Here is a 23,191-nt window from a genome sequence, read left to right as displayed (position 1 = left end):
CACTGTACTCCAGCCTGGGCAACAGAGTGAGATTCTGCCTATAAAAAAAGAATCTAGCCGGGCGTGGTGGCTCACGCCTGTAATCCCAGCACTTTGGGAGGCCGAGGCAGGTGGATCACGAGGTCAGGAGATCGAGACCATCCTGGCTAACACGGTGAAACCCCGTCTCTACTAAAAATACAAAAAATTAGCCAGGCATGGTGGCAGGCGCCTGTAGTCCCAGCTACTTAGGAGGCTGAGATAGGAGAATGGCGTGAATCCAGAAGGCAGAGCTTGCAGTGAGCCGAGCCTAGATGGCGCCACTCCACCCCAGTATGGGAAACACAGCAGACTCCGTCTCAAAAAAAAAAAAAAAAAAAAAGAATCTAAGCATCTACATTAGGAAAGCAAGAAAATATGAGCAAATTAAACCCAAAGTAAACGCACAACAGAAGAAACAGTAAAAAGAGAAATTAAACAAAACCAAAGGTGTTTCTTTGAAAAGATCAATATATTTGATAAATGTACAGTTAAGCTAACTGAAAAACAGAGCGAGAACAGAAATTACTAATATCACAAATATAAGTGGGAAAAATAAAAATGAAAAAGTTATGGGCAAAATCCAACATGCATTTATGATAAGAAACTGGAGACAGAGAGACGTTCCTCTTTTTGGGAAGCAGTATTTATAGGAAACCTGCCGCTAATATCATATTTAATAGTTACAAACTAGATGCTTTCCTGATAAGATGAGGAAATGGGCAAAGATGTCCCCTCTTACCACTCCTACTCAACAGATTATACTCAAAGTGTAACTAATGAGAGGAGAGGAGAGGGGAGGGGAGGAGAGAAGAGATACAGATAGGGAAGGAAGAAATATCACTGTCTTTGTCGCATGTGACATGATTGTCTAAGAATAAAATCTCGCCGGGCGCAGTGGCTCACGCCTGTAATCCCAACACTTTGGGAGGCTGAGGCGGGCGGATCACGAGGTCAGGAGATCGAGACCATCCTGGCTAACACAGTGAAACCCCATCTCTACTAAAAACACAAAAAATTAGCCGGGCGTGGTGGTGTGCGCCTGTAGTCCCAGCTACTTGGAGGCTGAGGCAGGAGAATGGCGTGAACCCGGGAGGTGGAGCTTGCAGTGAGCCGAGATTGTGCCACTGCACTCCAGCCTGGGCGACAGAGCGAGACTCCGTCTCAAAAAAAAAAAAGAATATATATATATACACACACACACATACACACACACACACACACACAAGTCAATTGCTTTCTTACAGACTCACATTGGTGTAGTATAGACTCAATGAGTCATCTGATTTTCAACAAATGACCAATGGTAATTCAATGAAAAAAGATAGCCTTTGTCAACAGTGTTGGAAAAACTGAACATCCACATGCAAAACACAATGAAAAAAACACGAATCTAGAAACAGATGCTACACCTTAAACAAAAACTGGCTCAAAATGAATCATAGATCTAAATGTAAAATCTAGGCCAGGAGCAGTGGCTCATGCCTGTAATCCCAGCACTCTGGGAGGCCATGGTAGGAGGACAGCTTGAAGTCAGGAGTTTGAGACCAGCCTGGGCAACTAAGTGGGAACCGATCTCTACAAAAAATACAAAAACTAGCCAGGTGTGGTGGTGCACGCTTGTAGTCCCACCTACTCAGGAGGCTGAAGTGGGAGGAGTGCTTGCACCCAGGAGGTTAAGGCTGCAGTAAGCCAAGATTGTACTACTGTACTCTGGCCTGGGCAACAGAGGGAGACCTTGTCTCAAAAAAAAAAAAAAAGTAAAGCTATAGGATACCTAAAAGTTAACAAAGAAGAAAACCTAGGTGATCCTGGGTTTGGTGATAAATTTTTAGATATAAGCAAAATCCATACAAAATAAATCAGTAAGTTTGACTTCATTAAAATGAAAAAGCTCCTCCTCTATGAAAGCTCTGTGTTAAGAGAATGAAAAAGACTCTAGAGCCTTTTGTGGTAGGGGTACCCATTTAAGGTGGGCCAATTTGCAAGTAACAGCATAAATGGGCTTAAGTAAAATTTATAAACAAGGACTATGTTGCCTCCAGAACATCAAAAGAACCTAGAAGATGCTGTGGGTAGTCAGAGGGACAATAGCTATTTCATAGTAGTGTCAGGGATGGAGGGGCCCTCCTTTTACCAAATGGTTTTTGGGAATTTAACCAAAACATAAAGGTCTCTTATTTTATATGTGGAGCAATGGAGTTTTTGTAAGCTCTATTTTTTTTTTCAGTATTTATGTATCCTGAATGAATGTCAAAACAGTGTCCTCAGACAAGGCTGTCATTAATGTAATGTCATACCTGTGCTCCTGGAGAAAGGTGGATGCAGTTCAGATTTTGCATGCAAAGACTGTGCGATGGCAAGGCTGTTGAGGTTCCCTTGGGAAACTAGGTAAAGGTGTATAATCAGCCTTCAGAGGTAAAACTGCAAACTACAGCTAAGTGGCTGCTGAAATAAGCACTAAACAGAACAGACATAAACAAATCAGTGAGATGGTGAGAAACAGAACAGACATATACAAATCTGTGAGATGGTGAAATCTGTGAGATCAGTTGGATGGTGTCAGTAATTTCCATGTTGGGTATTGGTATAGGGGCTTAATGAGTGCAACCACAGCATTAAGGTTGCGGTAATCCATTGTGGGTTGCCATTCATTCTTTGCAAGTTTAAGAAAGGCCAAACTGTACTGTTAAAACAAGAAGCAATCACTTCCTCACTAAATAGGTTTTATATAATATTTTTCAATCCTTCAAGGCCCTGTTCAATTTATACTGAGCCATCGTAACTAATTTAACTAGGGAGTAAGTTCCATAGGGTCTCATTCTGTCAAGCCAATTTGTAAGTGCCAAAGATTTCATTTAAATTTAATTTAAATTTCACTTATGCCTCACTGGTTTAGAGTTTACCTGTTCACTCTGGGATATTTTAGGACACGGGTGCCATGAACATGGGGAATTTAGGCACAGTTATGATGGCTAAGATGAGAAATACTTATTTGTCCTCTATTTTATATTCAGTAACTCCCTTAAGATTATCAGGGGATAGGCCGGGCGCGGTGGCTCAAGCCTGTAATCCCAGCACTTTGGGAGGCCGAGACGGGCGGATCACGAGGTCAGGAGATCGAGACCATCCTGGCTAATACGGTGAAACCCCGTCTCTACTAAAAAATACAAAAAAATTAGCCGGGCGAGGTGGCGGGCGCCTGTAGTCCCAGCTACTCGGGAGGCTGAGGCAAGAGAATGGCATGAACCCGGGAGGCGGAGCTTGCAGTGAGCTGAGATCCCGCCACTGCACTCCAGCCTGGGCGGCAGAGCCAGACTCCGTCTCAAAAAAAAAAAAAAAAAAAAAAAGATTATCAGGGGATACCCAGCTTAAATTTTAGTGGGTCTCCCAGATATAACCATAATTTGAGCCCTCATATTGGCTAATCCTATAGTGTGTCAACTAATACATTACATAAGATGTTAAAATTAATACACAGCCTGTGATATAGAGGCTCTTTTATCTTTTTTGTTGTCTAAATTCCTTCAGTCTATTTGGAATTTCCAATTGGGTCAAACTGTGGACCTCTTTCTCAGCATTTTTTCTTTTGTTCCTTTCCTTCCAAACATGTTTGTTTTGTTTTTGTTTTTGTCCCTGGGTATATTTTGACAGCAAAATCCTCTCTACAGGGGAGGGGTGTTCTTTTCCCTCCAGAGAGCCACAGATCACTGTTATCAGACTTAGGGGCCTGTCCCTCATGGCTGCTTTACAGAGTTTAAGGACCTGGGCCTTAAGCTGGCTTTGAATGAACCCTTTGCAATGCTGCAAAGGAACCATGAGTGTGCCCTATAATCCTGAGGGTCAGCATCCTTGCTGCAATAGAGCAACAGCAGCAGCACCTAGGGATCCTTGTGAGACCTGTGCTATTAGGAGTGTGGACTCGGCCCACCATCTAACAGCTGCCTTTCCCCCTCTCTTTTGTCTCTTTTTCCAAAATGACTGCTCTGGCAGGTAGTCTTTCCCATGAGCACCTTGTATGTCAGGTCAGCAGCAGTCACAGCTTCACTCCAAAACACACAGATAAGTCTAGGCCAAGAAACACTACCCAGGACCACTTTAAGGAGTATCCCAATCTCATATTCCTCTTCCTAAAAGCCAAGGAATTATCAAAACTGCCAACTCCAGTTGGCTAAACATAGAACCCAGACTTGGCAGGGCTCAACATGCAACACAAAGTACTAGCTTCCCAGAAAGCAGCAGCTGAAAGTGCATGCTGGCAATCAAGCAACAGAGCAGGTAGCAATTCAGTGCAACAGACCCATGGGGTGACGGTCAATGTCTGAACACTATGTTCATGGTACCAATTCCTATGTTGTTCCAATGTTGACACTAGTAACAGCGTGGAAAACAGATACCAAAAGGGTATGAAAAGACTTACTACTGTGATCACTGAGGTCCTGAGGAAAGCAGGGCAAGCTGGTCAAGCAGGTGTGACATAGCTTCAGAGAGCAAAGAAAGCCTCCTGGCCTGGGTTTTTATTGTAGTTTGGGGGTGGGGCTACAAGAGAGTTCCTGCTCAACAGCAGGAGCTTCTGTGGTTTGAATTTCCTGCTCCCAGACTTTTTCAGCTTGCCCAGGTGTGCAACATGAGGAGAAGAGAGAAGGGTGAGGCTTATGATGTCCACAGCCAAAATCAAAACATGTGGAGTCCAACTACTCATTACAGAACCAACAAGAGTATGAAAAACATGCAGTTGAAATTGCTTGTTTTTATAAAAAGAAACACTCACAGTACGCTTAAGAAATTATTGAAAGGCCAGGCACAGTGCTTTATACCTATAACACCAGTGCTTTGACAGGCTGAGGCAGAAGGATTGCCTGAGCCCAGGCCAGGAGTTCAAGACTAGCCTGGGCAACATAGTAAGACTCTATCTCTACAAAAAATTTTAAAATTAGCTGGGAGTGGCAGGATACACCTGTAGTCCCACCTACTCAAGAGGCTGAGGTGGGAAGATCACTTGAGCCCAGGAGGTTGAGGCTGCAAAAAGCTATCATCACGTCATTGTACTCCAGCCTAGGCAACAGAGCAAGACCCCATCTCAAAAAAAATTAAAAATTATCAAAAGTGAGTATTTGGGGGTGGCGAGAGCAAGTGCCCGGGCTTGGAGTGGACCAGGATATGCTAGCAGTGAGTCTTTTCAAATTACACTCAACTATTGTAGATGTTTTTCAAACTTCCACATGCATGATTTCTTTAAAATAAACAGCTAAGGCCGGGCACGGTGGCTCACACCTGTAATCCCAGCACTTCGGGAGGCCAAGGCAGGTGGATCACGAGGTCAGGAGATCAAGACCATCCTGGCTAACACGGTGAAACCCCGTCTCTACTAAAAATACAAAAAATTAACCGGGCGTGGTGGTGGGCACCTGTAGTCCCAGCTACTCAGGAGGCTGAGGCAGGAAAATGGCGTGAACCCAGGAGGTGGAGGTTGCAGTGAGTCGAGATCGTGCCACTGCACTCCAGCCTGGGCGACAGAGAGCGACTCCATCTCGGGGAAAAAAAAAAAAAAGCTAAATTTAAATAAGCCATATTTTACTACTTAATAATCTTCATTTTTAATAAACTTATTTTTGCTTTTTAAATTTTGATTTTAAATTTTCTATGTATGGAATAATTATAAGACTTAATCCAGACTTGGCGCGATGGCTCATGCCTGTAATCCCAGCACTTTGGGAGGCCAAGGCAGGTGGATCACGAGATCAGGAAATCAAGACCATCCTGGCCAACATGGTGAAACCTCATGTCTACTAAAATACAAAAAAATTAGCTGGACATGGTAGTGCATGCCTGTAAGTCCCAGTTACTTGGGAGGCTGAGGCAGGGGAATTGCTTGAACCTGGGAGACGGAGATTGCAGTGAGCTGAGATCGTGCTACTGCACTCCAGCCTGGCAACAGAGTGAGACTCCGTCTCAAAAAAAAAAAAAAAAAAAAAAAGACTGAATCCAGCTGGGCGTGGTGGCTCATATTAGGGAATTTTGGGAAGCCAAGTTGGGAGGATTGCTTGAAGCCAGGAGCTCAAGACCAATCTGGTCGAGAGTGAGACCCTGTCTCTACAAAAAAGAATATATATAATTAGCTGGGCATGGTGGCTCATGTCTGTAATTCTAGTTACTTGGGAGGCAGAGGTGAAAGGAGTTCGGGGCTGCAGTGAGTTATGATTGTGCCACTAGGACAACAAAGTGAGACCCTGTCTAAAAAAAAAAAAAAAATTAATACTTTAAACACTGACAGTCACAAAAGTGCAAAATTTTCAAATCTCTTTCTAACTATAATGACAAGGTGCATTACTATGTGTCCTACCATCTCACACTGGGAGATGTTACTGGGAATGAGTAGCATATTATAATGCATTAGCATTTTATCTTAAGTATATTAGGATTTTCAAATATATATATATAAGCTTTGAGTAGTCATTCTACCAAATAAAGAAGTTTAGGCCGGGCGCGGTGGCTCATGCCTCTAATCCCAGCACTTTGGGAGGTCAAGGCTGGCGGATCATGAGGTCAGGAGATCAAGACCATCCTGCCTAACACGGTGAAATCCCGTCTCTACTAAAAATACAAAAAATTAGCCGGGCGTGGTGGCGGGCGCCTGCAGTCCCAGCTACTCAGAAGGCTGAGGTAGGAGAATGGCCTGAACCCGGAGGCGGAGCTTGCAGTGAGCCAAGATCGCACCACTGCACTCCAGCCTGGGTGAGAGAGTGAGACTCCGTCTCAAAAAAAAAAAAAGTTCAATTGCATTTTCCTTTTAATTCAAGTTGAAATTCATTTGCAATAGAAATCATATGGACTTTGAGGTTTTTTTGTTTGTTTGTTTTTTGTATTCGTTTTTTTTGGAGACAGGGTTTTAATCTGTCACCCAGGCTGAATGAAGCACAGTGACTCAATTTTGACTCACTGCCACCTCTGCCTCCCAGGTTAATGGGATCCTCCCATCTCAGCCTCCTGAGTAGCTGGGACTACACCCAGCTAAAATTACCACACCCGGCTAATTTTTTTTTTTTTTTTTTTCTGTAGAGACAGGGTTTCGTCATGTTGCCCACACTAGTCTCAAACTCCTGGGCTCAAGCAATCCACCTGCCTCAGCCTCCCAAAGTGCTGGGATTACAGGCATGAGCCACAATGCCTGGCCTCTTTTAAATTTCAAAATACTCTGGCCAGGCGCGGTGGTTCATGCCTGTAATCCCAGCACTTTGGGAGGCTGATGTAGGCAGATCATGAGGTCAAGCGATCAAGACCATCCTGGCTAACACGGTGAAACCCCATCTCTACTAAAAATGCAAAAAAATTAGCTGGGCATAGTGGCAGGAACCTGTAGTGCCAGCTACTCAAGAGGCTGAGGCAGGAGAATGGCATGAACCCAGGAGGCGGAGGTTGCAGTGAGCCGAGATCATGCCACTGCACTCCAGCCTGGGCAACAGAACAAGACTCTGTCTCAAAAAAAAAAAAAAAAATTTCAAAGTACTCTATGACATGCATATAAAAACCAATCTAAAAATGAAAAATGTACCTGAGAATGTAAATACATCCATCTCTTATCTTGAGGTTCTCTTGCCTAAAAGAAACAAATATTCTGTTTGGTTCCAGAATTTTCTTTCTTTCTTTCTTTCTTTTTTTTTTTTTTTTGAGACGGAGTCTCGCTCTGTCGCCCAGGCTGGAGTGCAGTGGCCGGATCTCAGCTCACTGCAAGCTCCACCTCCCGGGTTCCCGCCATTCTCCTGCCTCAGCCTCCCAAGTAGCTGGGACTACAGGCGCCCGCCACCTTGCCCGGCTAGTTTTTTGTATTGTTAGTAGAGACGGGGTTTCACCATCTTAGCCAGGATGGTCTCGATCTCCAGACCTCGTGATCTGCCTGTCTCGGCCTCCCAAAGTGCTGGGATTACAGGCTTGAGCCACCGCGCCTGGCCCTTTTTTTTTTTTTTTTTTTTTTTTAGAGATGGGGTCTTACTCTGTTGCCCAGGCTGGAGTGCAGTGCACAATCTCAGTTCACTGTAACCTGCCCCGCAACCCGGGGTTCAAGCGATTCTCCTGCCTCAGCCTCCTAAGTAGCTGGGATTACAGGCGCCCACCAAAAATTACATGTCTGGTTAATTTTTATATTTTTAGTAGAGACAGGGTTTCACCAAGTTGGCCAGGCTGGTCTCAAACTTCTGACCTCAAGTGATCCCCCTGCCTCGGCCTCTCAAAGTGCTGAAATTAGAGGCGTGAGCCACCACACCCAGCCTGGTTTCAGAATTGTCTTGCCTTAGTTGCATCATACCTTTCAATCGACTTACATTTTCAAACCCAAGAAACAAAATTTAACACACATATGGAATAACATTAAAAAGTGTTAACAGGCCAAGCGCGGTGGCTCAAGCCTGTAATCCCAGCACTTTGGGAGGCCGAGACGGGCGGATCACGAGGTCAGGAGATCGAGACCATCCTGGCCTACACGGTGAAACCCCGTCTCTACTAAAAAATACAAAAAACTAGCCGGGCAAGATGGCGGGCACCTGTAGTCCCAGCTACTCGGGAGGCTGGGGCAGGAGAATGGCATAAACCCGGGAGGCGGAGCTTGCAGTGAGCTGAGATCATGCCACTGCACTCCACTCCAGCCTGGGCGACAGAGCAAGACTCCCTCCCAAAAAAAAAAAAAAAAAAAGGTGTTAACAGAAACTAGAATTCAGCTGCTGTAATAGTCAGCAAATAAAGGAATCCAAAGGAAAAAAAAACACTAGCCTGGACAACAGTGAGGATCTACAAAAAATTTACAAATTAGCCATGTATGACAGTGCACACCTGTAGTCCTAGGTACTTGGGAAGCTGAGGTAGGAGGATTGTTTGAGCCAAGAAAGGTATTCGAGGTTAGTTAGCTGTGATCACACCACTGCATTCTAGTCTGGGTGACAGAGCAAGACTCTGACAAAAAAAAAAAAAAAAAAAAAGGAAGAAAGAAAAGAAAAGAAAAAAGAAAAGGAAGGAAAACCACACCTGTAATCCCAGCACTTTGGGAGGCCAAGGTGGGAGGACTGTTTGAGGCCAGCATTTTGAGATCAGCCTGGCCAACAAAGTGAGAACTCATCTCTAAAACACACACACACACACACACACACTCACTCTCTCTCTCTCTCTCTCTCTCTCTCTCCTTCTCCCTCTCTCTCTCAAGTCAGCTCAGACTAGCAGCCTGCTTCCCCACAATTCAGAAGGAAAACCCACACTCAGAAAGCTGAACACATACACAAGCTTGGGGCCCACATTCTTGCTGTTGGGCAACAACCCTTAGTGTGAGACAGTCCTTGGTGACAGAGGGCAGGGGCACCTGAGGAGCCAAAGGAATGAACTCTGGGAGCTCCACACACTCCCTCACCCCAGGTGACAGTGAAATCGCCCCTTCAGTTGTCATGAGGAAACTCTCAACTGGACTGAGATTAAGGTTCTGACCCAAATGAACTCCCCAATTCATTCATCCTGTGTCCAGGAGGCAGATCTCCTGGACTTTACAGACTTTCTCACTATAGAAAAATTACACTGAGTGCACCTACACAACAGATGCAAAACTCAAACCTAACGTCTAAAAAGAGGCCCAAGGAAACCACAAGTATGCCCTCAGGAAGGGCATCACTCGATTCAGCCAATCCCCTAATGTGCATTCAGACCCCCAGTTTTCCAGTGCTCAGCAGCTTCTCTCAGTATAAAGGGCTCCTTTAGGCCAGGCGTGGTGGCTCATGCCTGTAATCCCAGCACTTTAGCAGGCCGAGGCATGTGGATCACCAAGTCAAGAAATCGAGACCATCCTGGCCAACGTAGTGAAATCCCATCTCTACTAAAAATACAAAAAAAAAATTAGCCGGGTGTTGTGGCGGGCGCCTGTAGTCCCAGCTACTTGGGAGGCTGAGGCAGGAGAATCTCTTGAACCCAGGAGGCAGAGGTTGCAGTGACCCGAGATTGCGCCACTGCACTCCAGCCTGGCGATAGAGCGAGACTCCATCTCAAAAAACAAAAACAAAAACAAAGGGCTCCTTCCACAGTAGGTATGAGCAGGTAGGACACCTGCAGGGGAGGCTCCCTAGGAAGAAACAACTGGGCCTTCAATTACATCACTTGGCAGACCCAAGGGTTGGTCTTAGAGCTTGGAGTCACTGACCTCAGTCCTCCAGTCCTCTTTGCTCTCCAGTCAAGTGACCTGGACCACTACTGATATTTAAATGAGACAAACCCAGTGTTTGAAGAAATCAAAGGGGAGGCTGAGGCAGGTGGATGACTTGAGCCCAGAATGGAATTCCATGTGAAATCACCCAAAAGGAAAGAACAGACCTGAGGAATTTGCTACACATGCTCAGAAGAAAAAAAGAGAAACAAAATTTTTAATAAATGCAATATAATACTGGGATATTTTATTATTATTATTATTATTTGCTGTTTTTGAGACAAGGTGTGAGACTTTGCTCAGCCTGGAGTGCATTGACACAATCAAGGCTCAAGGCAGCCTCAACCTCCCCAACTCAAGCAAACCTCCTGCCTCAGCCTCCCAAGTAGCTGGGGCTACAAGTGCAGGTCATTACGCACAGCTATTTTTTTTTTTTTTTCTAGTAGAGACGAGGTCTCTCTATGTCACCTGGTCTTGAACTCCTGAGCTCAAGCGATCCTGACTCAGTCTCCCAAAGTGCTAGGATTACAGGCGTGAGCCACCGCTCCCAGCTTGGTATTTTACTATTTTCTGAAATCTATCTCTTTCTTTCCATCTTTGGAAATATTTTATATCCACTCTAAATGTTTATTTTACTTTTTTTTTTTTTTTTTTTGAGACATAGTCTCACTCTGTCGCCCAGACTATAGTGCAGTGGCGCAATCTCTGTTCAACTGCAACCTTTGCCTCCTGGGTTCAAGCGATTCTCCTGCCTCAGCCTCGTGAGTAGCCAGGATTACAGACGTCCACCACCATGCCCGGCTAATTTTTTGTATTTTTAGTAGAGACAGGGTTTCGCCATGTTGGCTAGGCTATAGGTCTCCTAATTATATATATATTACATTTTTTGAGAATCAATTAAGTGAGTAAATCTTTTCACGGTGAAAAGCCCAGCGAGGGGAAGCGCTGCGCTGGAAAGGACAGATCGCCCAGAAAAGTTTCCAAAAAGGAGACTCAACCCAAAGGAGTTCCCATAGGATGTCAGGTCCCAGGAGAGATACTGGCAAGAGAGGCACAAGCATTTTACACGAGGTAGCTTCAGGTCCTTCTCCCCGTCTTCCTCTCATGTAAATACCCAAAGCATACATTAAATCTTTTAAAAAGAACCATCCATTCCTCTGTACAAAAAGGACAATTAAAATACTGCGTCTGGTTGAAATGCCCCACAGAAGACAGTTAATAACGACGTTGTGAACTGGAGAGAAGACACCGGCATTTGAAAGGGATCTAGAAATTTAGGGATTTATTCCCAGCTCTGGGAAGAACCAGGCTGGAAGACAGGGTCGTGGATTTGAGATCTGGCTTCCCATACACTTGGAAACCTTGAGAAACGAGTCCTCCCTTGGGAAGAAAAGAGGGCCTGAGGACCCCACACAACACTGCTCCTCCCACGCACCAACCCCACGACCCAGGCAGGATTCCCCCCATGACCCTCCCGTGCCCCCGCACAATCTGGGGAGACGCGGGACTGCCGGCTCGGAGCTGCCCAGAGAGGGCTCCGGGGCTGGGGCCGCAGTCGCCGCGCAGGGACTGAACAGGACGCACGGGGTCCCGGCTGCTGGCCCAGCCCCACCCTGCGGCCAAAGAGACCGAGGGCCGAGCTACGCCAGGGGGACTCGGGTCCACAGACCCGGGAGACAACGGCGGGGAGGCCTGGGTCCCACCACAGCCAGATCCGGCCGGTTCCAACCCGCCCCTCTCCCCCATCTCAAGACGCTCAGCCCTGCACACTCACCATTTCCCAGACTCTGGGATGTCCTGGTGTCCTGTCCACTTCTCCCGCGGCCAGCACAGCTCCCACCACCACCCGAGAGGCCCTTTTGGGGTGAGGAGACCCCATAGCGGAGCGCAGCGGCTGGTAGAGACGTCCTGGCCGTTTGCGCAGCGTCCCCTCCGCCCGCCTTCCAGGAGGCGCCCCTGATTGGACGTTGCACTCTTGGACCCGCCTTTCTTGCCTGAGTGACAGCTTATCGGGAAGTCGTGTCTCTAAGCAACCGGCATTCGTCCGGGGTCAGGAATCTGTTCCCCTGACACGGATATTTGCATCTAAGCAGAATTTGTTAACGTACCCGGGGTCGGGCACTGGTGTCTGCCTGCAGCTCCTTCTGAGCGCAGAGACACAAGCGTGCACAGCGCAGGAAATTCCAGGCTCAGTTTCCAGATAAAGAGAGGCTCTTTGTCCACAGCAAAAAGGGCGCCCGGGGCCATGCCAGACTGGAGCGGGAGGCTCAGATGCTCCCAGACTTAGCATAAGGCTGTGAGGTCATTCATGGGTTTCTAACTCTTGTTTACAAATACAGACACTTAGAGTGACCTCATCATACCTAACAAAGAGTCTGACTACGTTTTAATCTTTGACAACTGACAGGGTTTAGGGCATCACCCACCCCTTCCCTCCCCTCCACACTTTGTTCTAGTGGAAAGTTTGGACCCCACAGCCTTAGTCTGAGAGAAGGAGTTCCTCTTTTTTTTTTTTTTTTTTTATTTTCTGGTAGAGATGGCGGTGGGGGGGCGGGTCTCACTATGTTGCACAGGCTAGTCTCAAACTCCTGGGCTCAGGCGATCCTCCTTGGCTTCCCAAAGTGAAGGGATTACAGGCATGAACCACCATGCCCGGTGAGGAATTCTTTTCAGTTTAACCCAAAGCCATGAGATGTGTTCAGTAAAACTGAACACTGGAAGGATATTTATTTCGGACCAGTTTTTGACTGTGTCCCTAGAGAACTTTTGTGGGTCCTTTATGTTTGTTTGGTTTGTGGTTGTTTTTGAGACAGGGCCCCTTTGTCCCTCAGGCTGGAATGCAGTGGTGCAATCAGAGCTCATTGCAGCCTCGACCTTCTGGGCTCAAGCAATGCTCCCACCTTAGCCACCTGAGTAGCTGGAACCTCAGGCGCGTGCCACCATGCTTGACTAATTTCTTTCTTTTATTTTTATTTTGTAGAAACAGGGTCTCACTATTTTGCCCAGGCTGATCTTGAACTCCTGGGCTCAAGTGATCTGCTGTCCTCAGCCTCCCAAAATGTTAGGATTACAGGCGTGAAGCACGGCACCCAGCCCCTAGAAAACTTTGAAATGTAAATGGCTATGATATCCATAAGGCAATTAATTCTTATTTTGACTGAGATTATTTAAAAAACCATAAAAGGTTATGTAAATTTGGCATGTACCAGGAAATTCAATATACTTAAGATACTGGATCAAAACTACTAATGGGCTGAGCATGATGGCTCACACCTGTATGTAGTTCCAGCACTTTAGGAAACTGAGGTGGGAGGGCTGCTTGAGCCCAGGAGTTTGAGACCAGCCTGGGCAACATAGTCAGACCCCCCTCCCCCGCATCTCTAACAAAATTTTTAAAAATTAGCAGGGCATGGTGGTGCACACCTGTAGTCCCAGCTACTGGGGAGGCTGAGGCCTGAGGATCGTTTGAACCCAGGAGGCCAAGGCTACAGTGAACTGTGATCCTGCATTCCAGCCTGGGTGACAGAGTGAGACTCTGTCAGGAGGAAGGAAGGAGGGAAGGAGGGAAGGAGGGAAAGAGGAAAGGAAGGAAGGAAGGTAAGAAGGAAGGAAGGAAGGAAGGAAGGAAAGAAGGAAAGAAGGAAGGAAAAAAAAAAAAGGAAACCCCTGTAGCCTTTGACTGTCACTGTCCTATCTTCTCATCTTCCTCCTCCAAGCGTCTGTCCTAAGCAACCATTAATTTACTTTGGGTTGCTATATAGCTTTCCCATTCTAGACTTGGAATGGAATCATATACTATGTGTTCTTTGTGATTAACTTCATTCACTTAGCATAACTGTTTCTTTTCTTTTTTTTTTTTGAGACGGAGTCTGGCTCTGTCGCCCAGGCTGGAGTGCAGTGGCCGGATCTCAGCTCACTGCAAGCTCCGCCTCCCGGGTTCACGCCATTCTCCTGCCTCAGCCTCCGGAGTAGCTGGGACTACAGGCGCCCGCCACCTCGCCCGGCTAGTTTTTTGTATTTTTTAGTAGAGACGGGGTTTCACCGTGTTAGCCAGGATGGTCTCGATCTCCTGACCTCGTGATCCGCCCGTCTCGGCCTCCCAAAGTGCTGGGATTACAGGCTTGAGCCACCGCGCCCGGCTAAAGAAATAATTTCTTAAATCAGTGTTTGGCATTTTGCAGATCCCCTCTCCCTCCCCCAAGAAAATCTTTTTTTTTTTTTTTTTTTTTTTGAGACGGAGTTTCACTCTTGTTACCCAGGCTGGAGTGCAATGGCAGGGTCTCGGCTCACTGCAACCTCCGCCTCCCAAGTACAAGTGATTCTCCTGGCTCAGCTTCCCCAGTAGCTGGGATTACCGGCACCTGCCACCATGCCCGGCTAATATTTTTGTATTCTTAATAGAGATGGGGTTTCACCATGTTGGCCAGGCTTGAACTCCTGACCTCAGGTAACCAACCTGCCTCAGCCTCCCAAAGTGCTGGGATTGCAGGCATGAGCCACCATGCCTGGCCCAAAAAATCTTATTCTCCAGCTATCTCCCGAAAACCAGTAGGCCTACAGTCTACACTATACCTTCGTTAAATTCCTAGATCTCTTCCCAATTGATTTTCACTTCTTTTTTGAGACAGACTCTCACCCTGTTGCCCAAACTGAAGTGCAGTGGCAAAATCTTGGCTCACTGCAACCTCTGCCTCCTGGGTTCAAGCGATTCTCCTGCCTCAGCCTCCTGAGTAGCTGGGACTACAGGTTCCCGTCACTGCTCTGGCTAATTTTTGTATTTTTAGTAGAGACCAGGTTTCACCGTGTTGGCCAGGCTGGTCTTGAACTACTGACCATACGTGATCCGCCCGCCTTAGCCAAGGTGGAACCAACCCAATTGTCCATCAAGGAATGAATGAATCAACTAAATGTGGCCTATCCATACAATGGAATACACACACACACACACACACACACACACACAGATATGATTTGCAAAATTTTCTTCCATATATATACTGATCCAAAATCAATTTCCTTCCAATGTAAAGTATACATGTGGTTGGTTTGAGAAGAGCCCAGTGCCCAGGCTAGGGTTGTAGGGTTCAAACTCTGCATCAAAGTCAAGTGCTCAGGTGTTACAGTGATTCCTTTTCTAAAGTGCCTCGATGAGTAGAGGTGGGAAAGGGATGTGTGGAAGCCTCAAGACCATCAACAGTAAAAGTTAAAATGGGTAGGATGAGGTCACTTTAAATGTCTGTGTTTGTAAACAAGGGCCACAGTTCTTTTTGTTTTGCATTTTTGAAAATAAAAAAAAAAACACTGCCTGGTCTCTCAAAGAAGGTTACTACATAATGATAAACAGGTCAATTCAGCAAGAGCATATAAAAATTGTAAATATATTTGCACCCAACACTGGAGCACCCAGATATAGGAGTAGAAAATACTTCCAAACTCAATCTACAAGACTGCTATTACCCTGATGCCAAAATCAGACACAGACACACCAAAAAAAGAAAACTATAGGCCAATATCACTGATGAATGTTGATGCAAAAATCCTCAACAAAATGCTAGCAAACTGAATTCAACAACACATTAAAAATATAATGTATTGTGACCAAGTGGGATTTATTCCCGGGTGCAGGATTGGTTCAACATATGCAAATCAATTAATGTGAGACATCATATCAACAGAATGAAGGACAAAAACCATACGATCATTTCAATGGATGCTCAAAAAGCATTCGATAAAATTCAACATCTCTTCATGATAAAAATCTTCAAAAAACTGAGTACAGAAGGAACATGCCTCAACATAATAAAACCCATATATGGGCCAGGCGTGATGGTTCATGCCTGTAATCCCAGCACTTTGGGAGGCCGAGGTGGGTGGATCATTTGAGGTCAGGAGTTCGAGACTATCCTGGCTAACATGGTGAAATGCTGTCTCTACTAAAAATACAAAAAATTAGCGGGGTGTGGTGATGGGCGCCTGTAGTCCCAGCTACTCGGGACGCTGAGGCAGGAGAATGGTGTGAACCCGGGAGGCAGAGCTTGCAGTAGCCGAGATCGCACCACTGCACTCAAGCCTGGGAGACAGAGCAAGACTCTGTCTCAAAAAAGAAAACACCATATATGACAGACCCATAGCTAGTATCATACTGGATAGGCAAAAACTGAAAGCCTTTCCTCTAAGATCGAGAACACAACAAGGATGCCCACTTTGCCACTGTTATTCAACATAGTACCAGGTGGAGCAATCAGACAAAAGAAAGAAATAAAGGGTATCCAAATTGGAAAGGAAGAAAGCAAACTATCCTTGTTTGCAAATGATATAATCCTATATCTGGAACAAACTAAAGACTCCACCAACCAGCACTTTGGTAGCCCAAGGCAGGAGGATCACAAGGTCAGGAGTTTGAGACCAGCCTGGCCAATATGGTGAAGCCTCATCTCTACTAAAAATACAAAAATTAACTGGGCATGGTGACGTGCACCTGTACTCCCAGCTACTCCGGAGGCTGAGGCAGAAGAATCGCTTGAACCCAGGAGGCGGGGCTGCAGTGAGCCGAGATCATACTACTGCACTCCAGCCTGGGCAACAGAGACTCTGTCTCAAAAAATAAAAATAAAAAAGACTCCACCAAAAAACTATTAGAACTGATAACCCAATTCAGTAAAGTTCCAAGATACAAAATCAACATACAAAAATCAGTAGCATTTCTGTATGCCAACAGCAAACAATTTTAAAAAGAAGTCATTAAAGTAATCCCATTTATAATAGCTACAAATAAAATTAAATACCTAGGAATTAACTTACCCAAAGAAGTGAAAGATACCTACAATGAAAGCTATAAGACATTGATGCAAGAAATTGAAAAGGACACAAAAAATGAAAAGATACTCATGTTCATGCATTGGAAGAATCACTATTGTTAAAATGTCCACACTAACTAAAGAAATCTAGAGATTTAATGCAATCCCAATCAAAATACCAATGACACTCTTCACAGAAATAGAAAAAACTATCCTAAGATGTATGTGGAACCAAAGAAGACCCAGAATAGCCAAGCTATCCTAAGCAAAAAGTACAAAACTGGAGGAATCATATTACCTGACTTTAAATTATTTAAATATGACTATAAATCATATTATCTAACTTTAGAGCTACAGTAACCATAATGGCATGGTACTGGAATAAAAACAGACACAAAGATCAGTGGAACAGAACAGAGAAGCCAGAAATAAATCCATACATCTATGGTGAACTCATTTTTGACAAAGGTGCCAAGAGCATACATTGGGAAAAGGACAGTCTTTTCAGTAAAGAGACTGGGAAAACTGGATATCCATATGCAAAATAATGAAACAGACCCCTCTCTTTCACCATATACAAAAAGCAAATCAAGATCAGTTACAGACTCAAATCTAAGACCTTAAACTATGAAACTACTAAAAGAAAATATAGGGAAATTCTCCTGAACATTGGATTGGGCAAAGATTTCTTAAGTAATACCCTACAAGCACAGGCAACCAAAGCAAAAATAGATAAAGGGGTCATATTAAGTAAAGAGCTTCTGTACAACAAAGTGAAAAGACAAGCTACAGAATGGGAGAAAATATTTGCAGACTACCCATCTGACAAGGAATTAGTAACCAGAATATAGGCCAGGTTCAGTGGCTCACACCTGTAATGCCAGCACTTTGGGAGGCTGAGGCAGGAGGATCACGTGGTCAGGAGTTTGAGACCAGCCTGACCAACATGGAGAAACCCTGTCTCTACTAAAAATACAAAATTAGCTGGGAGTGGTGGCACATGCCTGCAATTCCAGCTACTCTGGAGGCTGAAGCAGGAGAATCACTTGAACCCATGAGGCGGAGGTTGTGGTGAGCACCATTGCACTCCAGCCTGGGCAACAATAGGGAAACTCCATCTCAAAAAAACAAAAACAAAAACAAAATTAAAAAAAAAAAAACAGAATACATAAGGAGCTCCAAAAAAAAACTATAGAAAAAAATCTAATAATCGGATTAAAAATGGGCAAAAGATCTGAAAAGACATTTCTCAAAAGAAGGCATGCAAATGGCAAACAGTTATATGAAAAGGCCAACATCATTGATCATCAGAGAAATGCAAATCAAAAATATTATACAATGAGATATCATCTCACCCCTGTTAAAATGGCTTTTATCCAAAAGTCAGGCAGTAACAAATGCTGGAGAGGATGTGGAGAAAAGGGAACCTTTGTACACTGTTGGGGGGAACGTAAATTAGTACAACCACTATGGAGAACAGTTTGGAGGTTCCACACAAAAATAATAGAGCTGCCATTTGATCCAGCAACCCCACTTTTAGGTAAATACCCCAAAGAAAGAAATCCATGTATTGAAGAGATATCTGCACTCCTATGTTTATTGTGGCATTATTCACAATCGCCAAGATTTGGAAGAAACCTAAGTATCGCTCAACAGATGAATGGATTAAAAAAAACATGTTCCAAATACACAATGGAGTACTATTCAGCCATAAAAAAGAATGAGATCCTGTCATTTGCAAGAATTTGGATGGAATTGGAGGTCATTATATTAAGTGAAATAAGCCAGGCACAGAAAGACAAATTTCACATGTTCTCACTTATTTTGGGGAGGAAAAATTAAAACAATTAAACTCATGGAGATAGTAGAAGGATGGTTACCAGAGGCTGGAAAGGTGCGGGGGTGGGAGGAAGAGGAAGTGAGGATGGTCAATGGCCACAAAAAATAGAATGAATGAGATCTGGTATTTGCTAGCATAACAGGGTGATTATAGTAAAAAATAATTTGGTTGCACATTTTAAAATAACTAAGAGTATAATCGGCTGTTTGTAACACAAAGGATGAACGCTTGAGATGATGGATTCCCCATTTACCATGATGTGATTATTACGCATTGCAAGCTTATATCAAAATATCTCATGTGGCCGGGCGCGGTGGCTCAAGCCTGTAATCCCAGCACTTTGGGAGGCCGAGACGGGCGGATCACGAGGTCAGGAGATCGAGACCATCCTGGCTAACACGGTGAAACCCCGTCTCTACTAAAAATACAAAAACTAGCCGGGCGAGGTGGCGGGCGCCTGTAGTCCCAGCTACTCGGGAGGCTGAGGCAGGAGAATGGCGTAAACCCGGGAGGCGATCCGGCCACTGCACTCCAGTCTGGGCGACAGAGCGAGACTCCGCCTCAAAAAAAAAAAAAAAAAAAAAAAAAAAAAAAAAAAAAAAATCTCATGTAATCCATAAATATATACACCTACTATGTACCCACAAAATTTAAAATTAAAAATGTAAACATTGCCTGGTCTCTGTGAACCTACAGGGTCACAGTTCTGAGTGTCCTGGCAGCATGATGCCAAGCCACTGTCCTCTGGAGAATATCTGACTCTCCTGATCCAGTATGTCCTTGCCTCCAGGGCACTTTTGCCGTGGATTTACTCCTCAAAGAGTTGCTCATCAAGGGATTCGCTTTATCTGGAAACTCTGTCTGGCATTCCCTGCGCGCACACCTATGTCCCCGTTCAGAAGGTTCTTCAGGTAAACTCCAGTGTCCGGCCTGAGGGCCTTTATATCTAGCATATAAAGTTCTGGTAAAATGCAAATGTCTCTGTCAGGCAGGTTCGGGGACAAAAGCGGAAGCGGGATCGTTCAGCTACCTGATCTCCAGTTGAGATGTCACTCAGGCAACAGGGGGTGGAACCTCACAAACTGTCCAATCGGAGACGCCACCGGAGCCGTGGGTGGGGCCGCCCTATGCAAAGGCGCGTGGATACGGTTGCGCGCGTTCTGGTTAGTGTCTCTCCTGCCTTAGACGTCGCTAGGTGGCTCTGCGGCAGCCTCTGTCGCTCTGGGACCCGCACTGGCAGCGGGAGTCGTAGTTAAGGCGTGGGGACACCGCGGAAGCCGGGAAATGGTGAATGTGCGGTTCTGGGATCCCGATACCTGAGGAGGGGCTGGCCGGAACCGGCTGTGGCGGGAACCGGGCCTGCCCTCGGCCACTCCTGGGTCTGTGGACCCGAGTTCCCCTGGCGCAGTTCTGCTGGGCCAGCAGCCAGGATTCCGGGCGTCCTGTCCTGTCCCTGCGTGGCTACTGCAGCCCCGGCCCCGGAGCCCTCTGTGAGCATCTCTGCACCCTTAGCCCCGCGTCTTCCAAGATTGTGCGGGGATCACGGGAGGGTCATGGGGGAGAAGGAATCCCGGCTCCGTGAGGTTCGTGCGTGGGAGGAGCGGTGGTCCGTGGGGTCCCCAGTCTCTTCTTTTTCCCAGGGGGACCAGTTTGCCCCTTAATTTTACAAACGTGTGAAAACAGGATCTCAAATCCACGACCCCCTTTTCCAGCCTAGCTCTTCCAAAGACTGGCAGGAAATCCCTAAATTTGCCAATTCCTTCGTTCATTCCAAATAAAGCTTTCCCTCCCCAGTTCACAATGTTTTTATTCGTCCTGTTAAATACAATTTGTAGGAAGCCATTGGTTTGGACTGAGCTCCTGCACTAGACCCAACAGACCAAACCAAAATGAGTTACCCACGGGGATGGTCCTCGCTACCAAGCTGAAACTAAGTTGTTTATATGACCTTACAAGTTGTCAGGAGAGAAAGAGATGATGGTCAAATCCCTAACAGGCCAGTTTTAGCCAACATGATAAGGAAAGTCCCCTCTGCTTTAACTTTTACCAGAAAAGCAACTTCGAAGGTTCTCGTTTTGCAGCCGGGCGTGGTGGCTCACACCTGTAATCCCAGCACTTTGGGAGGCCGAGGTGGGTGGATCATTTGAGGTCAGCAGTTCAAGACCAACCTGGCCAACATAGTAAAATCCCCGACTCTACTAAAAATACAAAAATAAGCTGCATGATGGCCTGCGCTTGTAGTCCCAGCTACTCAGGGGGCTGAGGTGGGAGGCTCACTTAAGCCCAAGCCCCGGAGGTCGAGGCTGCAGTGAGCTATGATCTCACCACTGCGCTACAGCCTGGGTGACAGAGGAAGACCCTGTCTCAAAAAAATAAACATCAATAGTGGTTGAAAGCCATATGACTGGGGAGCAGCAACCAGAGACTAGTGACTCCAAGCTAAGACCACTCTTGAGCCTCTAAAGGGAGGTCACTGAAAGCCCAGATGGGTCTTCCTGCCTTCCCCGCAGGTGTCCTACTTGCTCACACCCACCAAGGAAGGAGCTCTTTATACAGAGAGAAGCTACAGAGCACATGCAGTTTTAGGGGAACCAGGAGGGTTGTAATTGTGGTTTCCTTGGGTCTACTTTTAGACATTAGGTTTGAGTTTTGCTTTCACAATATAGGGTACACTTGTGGTGTAATTTTTCCATATTGAAAAAGTCTGTAAACGTTACAAGTTCTGTCTCCTGGACATGAGTGTTAATGACCTTGGGAGTTCATTTGTGTCAGAACCTTCATCTGAATCCAGCTGACAATTTCGTCACCAGAATGGAAGGAAGGGGCATTCTCTGCTCCCAGAGTTCATTCCTGTGGCTGCTCAGGTGTCTCCGCTCGCTGTCACCAGGGGCTATTCCACTCTAGGGACTATACCCCAACAGGGAGAGGGTGTGGACTCCAAGCTTTGGTATGTGTTTAACCTTCTGGATGCTGGTGTTTCTTCTGAATTGTGGAGAAGCAGGCTGCTTATCTGAGCTGATTTGTGTTTCTTTCCTTTGGATTCCTTTTTCTGTTGAATATTGCAACACTTTAACTCCAGTTTCCTTTAGCACTTTGTAATTTTATTCCCTGTATGAGTCCGTAGGATTCTTAGTTTGTTGGTCTTTGAAAATTTGATTTTCAAATCGCACTGTCGCCCAGGCTGGAGTGCAGTGGTGCGATCTCGGCTCACTGCAACTCCGCCTCCCAGGTTCAAGTGATTCTCCTGCCTCAGACTCCCGAGTAGCTGGGATTACAGGTGCCCGCCACCACGCCCAGCTAATTTTTTGTATTTTTAGTAAAGATGGGGTTTCTCTATGTTGGCCAGGCTGGTCTCAAACTCCTGACCTCGTGATCCACCAGCCTCAGCCTCCCAAAGTGCTGTGATTACAGGCGTGAGCCACTTGCGCCTGGCCTATATTATTATTTAAACTAAGTATAAGTATTTTATTTCCAGAATTCTCTTTGCTTCTTCAGACCTTATGACTCAATCCAACCAGATTTTCAACCAAGACAATAAAACTCTTACACTCAAATCATGGAATAAAATTCTTAAATGCTTCAGCAAACTGTAATTATATGGCAGCAAGATTCTGTAAAGAAAATGAGTGTGAAGCTGCTCTGCCCGAGTGGCTCAGAACTCCAAGAGATACACCTGATTGGGTAATGCCTTGCCCCAGTAAAGACTTTAGCTCAAAGATCAAGCTCTTGCTTACTCCCCACAAGGAGCTTGCACATTCCTTACAGCTTCCACAATGTTTTTTTTTTTTTTTTTTTTTTAGACAGAGCTTTGCTCTTGTAGTCCAGGTTAGATAGAGTGCAATGATGCAATTTTGGCTCACAGCAACCTCCGCCTCCCAGGGTCAAGCGATTCTCCTGCCTTAGCCTCCTCAGTAGCTGGGATTACAGGCACCGGCTACCATGCCTTGCTAATTTTTTGTATTTTTAGTAGAGACTGGGTTTCATCATGCTGGCCAGGCTGGTCTCAAACTCCTGACCTCAGGTGATCCACCCCTCTCAAGCCTCCCAGAGTGCTGGGATTACAGGCATGAGCCACCACGCCCAGCTGCAAATAAACTCTTAAATTCATAAACCTTTTCTTTAGCAGACAGAACCCAAAGGTGTCTGACTCTTACAGATGTTCTCATTTTGCACAAATTACTCTCTGACTAAATCAACTGCTGACCATGTTGAATTTTACCTAAGTTCTGTACTCCTGGTAAAGGAAACCCCACCACTACCACCATCTTCTGTGATCTAGAGAAGCAGGCTACTACAAAATAACACCCTTCCCATTACAACTTAGATGACGTCCCTGTGTACCTGTGTATAAGGCCAGACACAGAC

The 23,191-nt window shown here is 45.6% G+C and overlaps 1 protein-coding gene across 6 annotated transcripts in view; it reads right to left on the bottom strand.

The window, feature by feature from the left end:
- Positions 1–23,191, bottom strand: part of ZNF709 (zinc finger protein 709) — a 36,412-nt gene that overhangs the window by 6,633 nt on the left and 6,588 nt on the right. Inside the window, exons 1-3 of one of the 6 annotated variants that reach the window (XM_033199431.1) lie at positions 11,964–12,012; positions 7,571–7,615; positions 2,319–2,478 (exon numbers count right to left, since the gene is read on the bottom strand). In XM_033199431.1, the coding sequence (XP_033055322.1) occupies positions 2,319–2,360 (42 nt within the window). In that variant the 5' untranslated portion in view covers positions 2,361–2,478; positions 7,571–7,615; positions 11,964–12,012. Of the gene's footprint in view, positions 1–2,318; positions 2,479–7,570; positions 7,616–11,963; positions 12,551–23,191 lie in introns of those variants that run through there. The other 5 variants (XM_033199433.1, XM_033199428.1, XM_033199430.1 and 2 more) reach the window with 5 other exon arrangements.

This window comes from Trachypithecus francoisi, unplaced genomic scaffold (genome assembly GCF_009764315.1).
Source record: "Trachypithecus francoisi isolate TF-2019V2 unplaced genomic scaffold, Tfra_2.0 Lachesis_group5, whole genome shotgun sequence".
In the NCBI taxonomy this organism is placed as follows: domain Eukaryota; kingdom Metazoa; phylum Chordata; class Mammalia; order Primates; family Cercopithecidae; genus Trachypithecus; species Trachypithecus francoisi.
The sequence above is the reverse complement of the archived record's forward strand: the minus strand, read 5'-3'. Positions and strand labels throughout refer to the sequence as shown.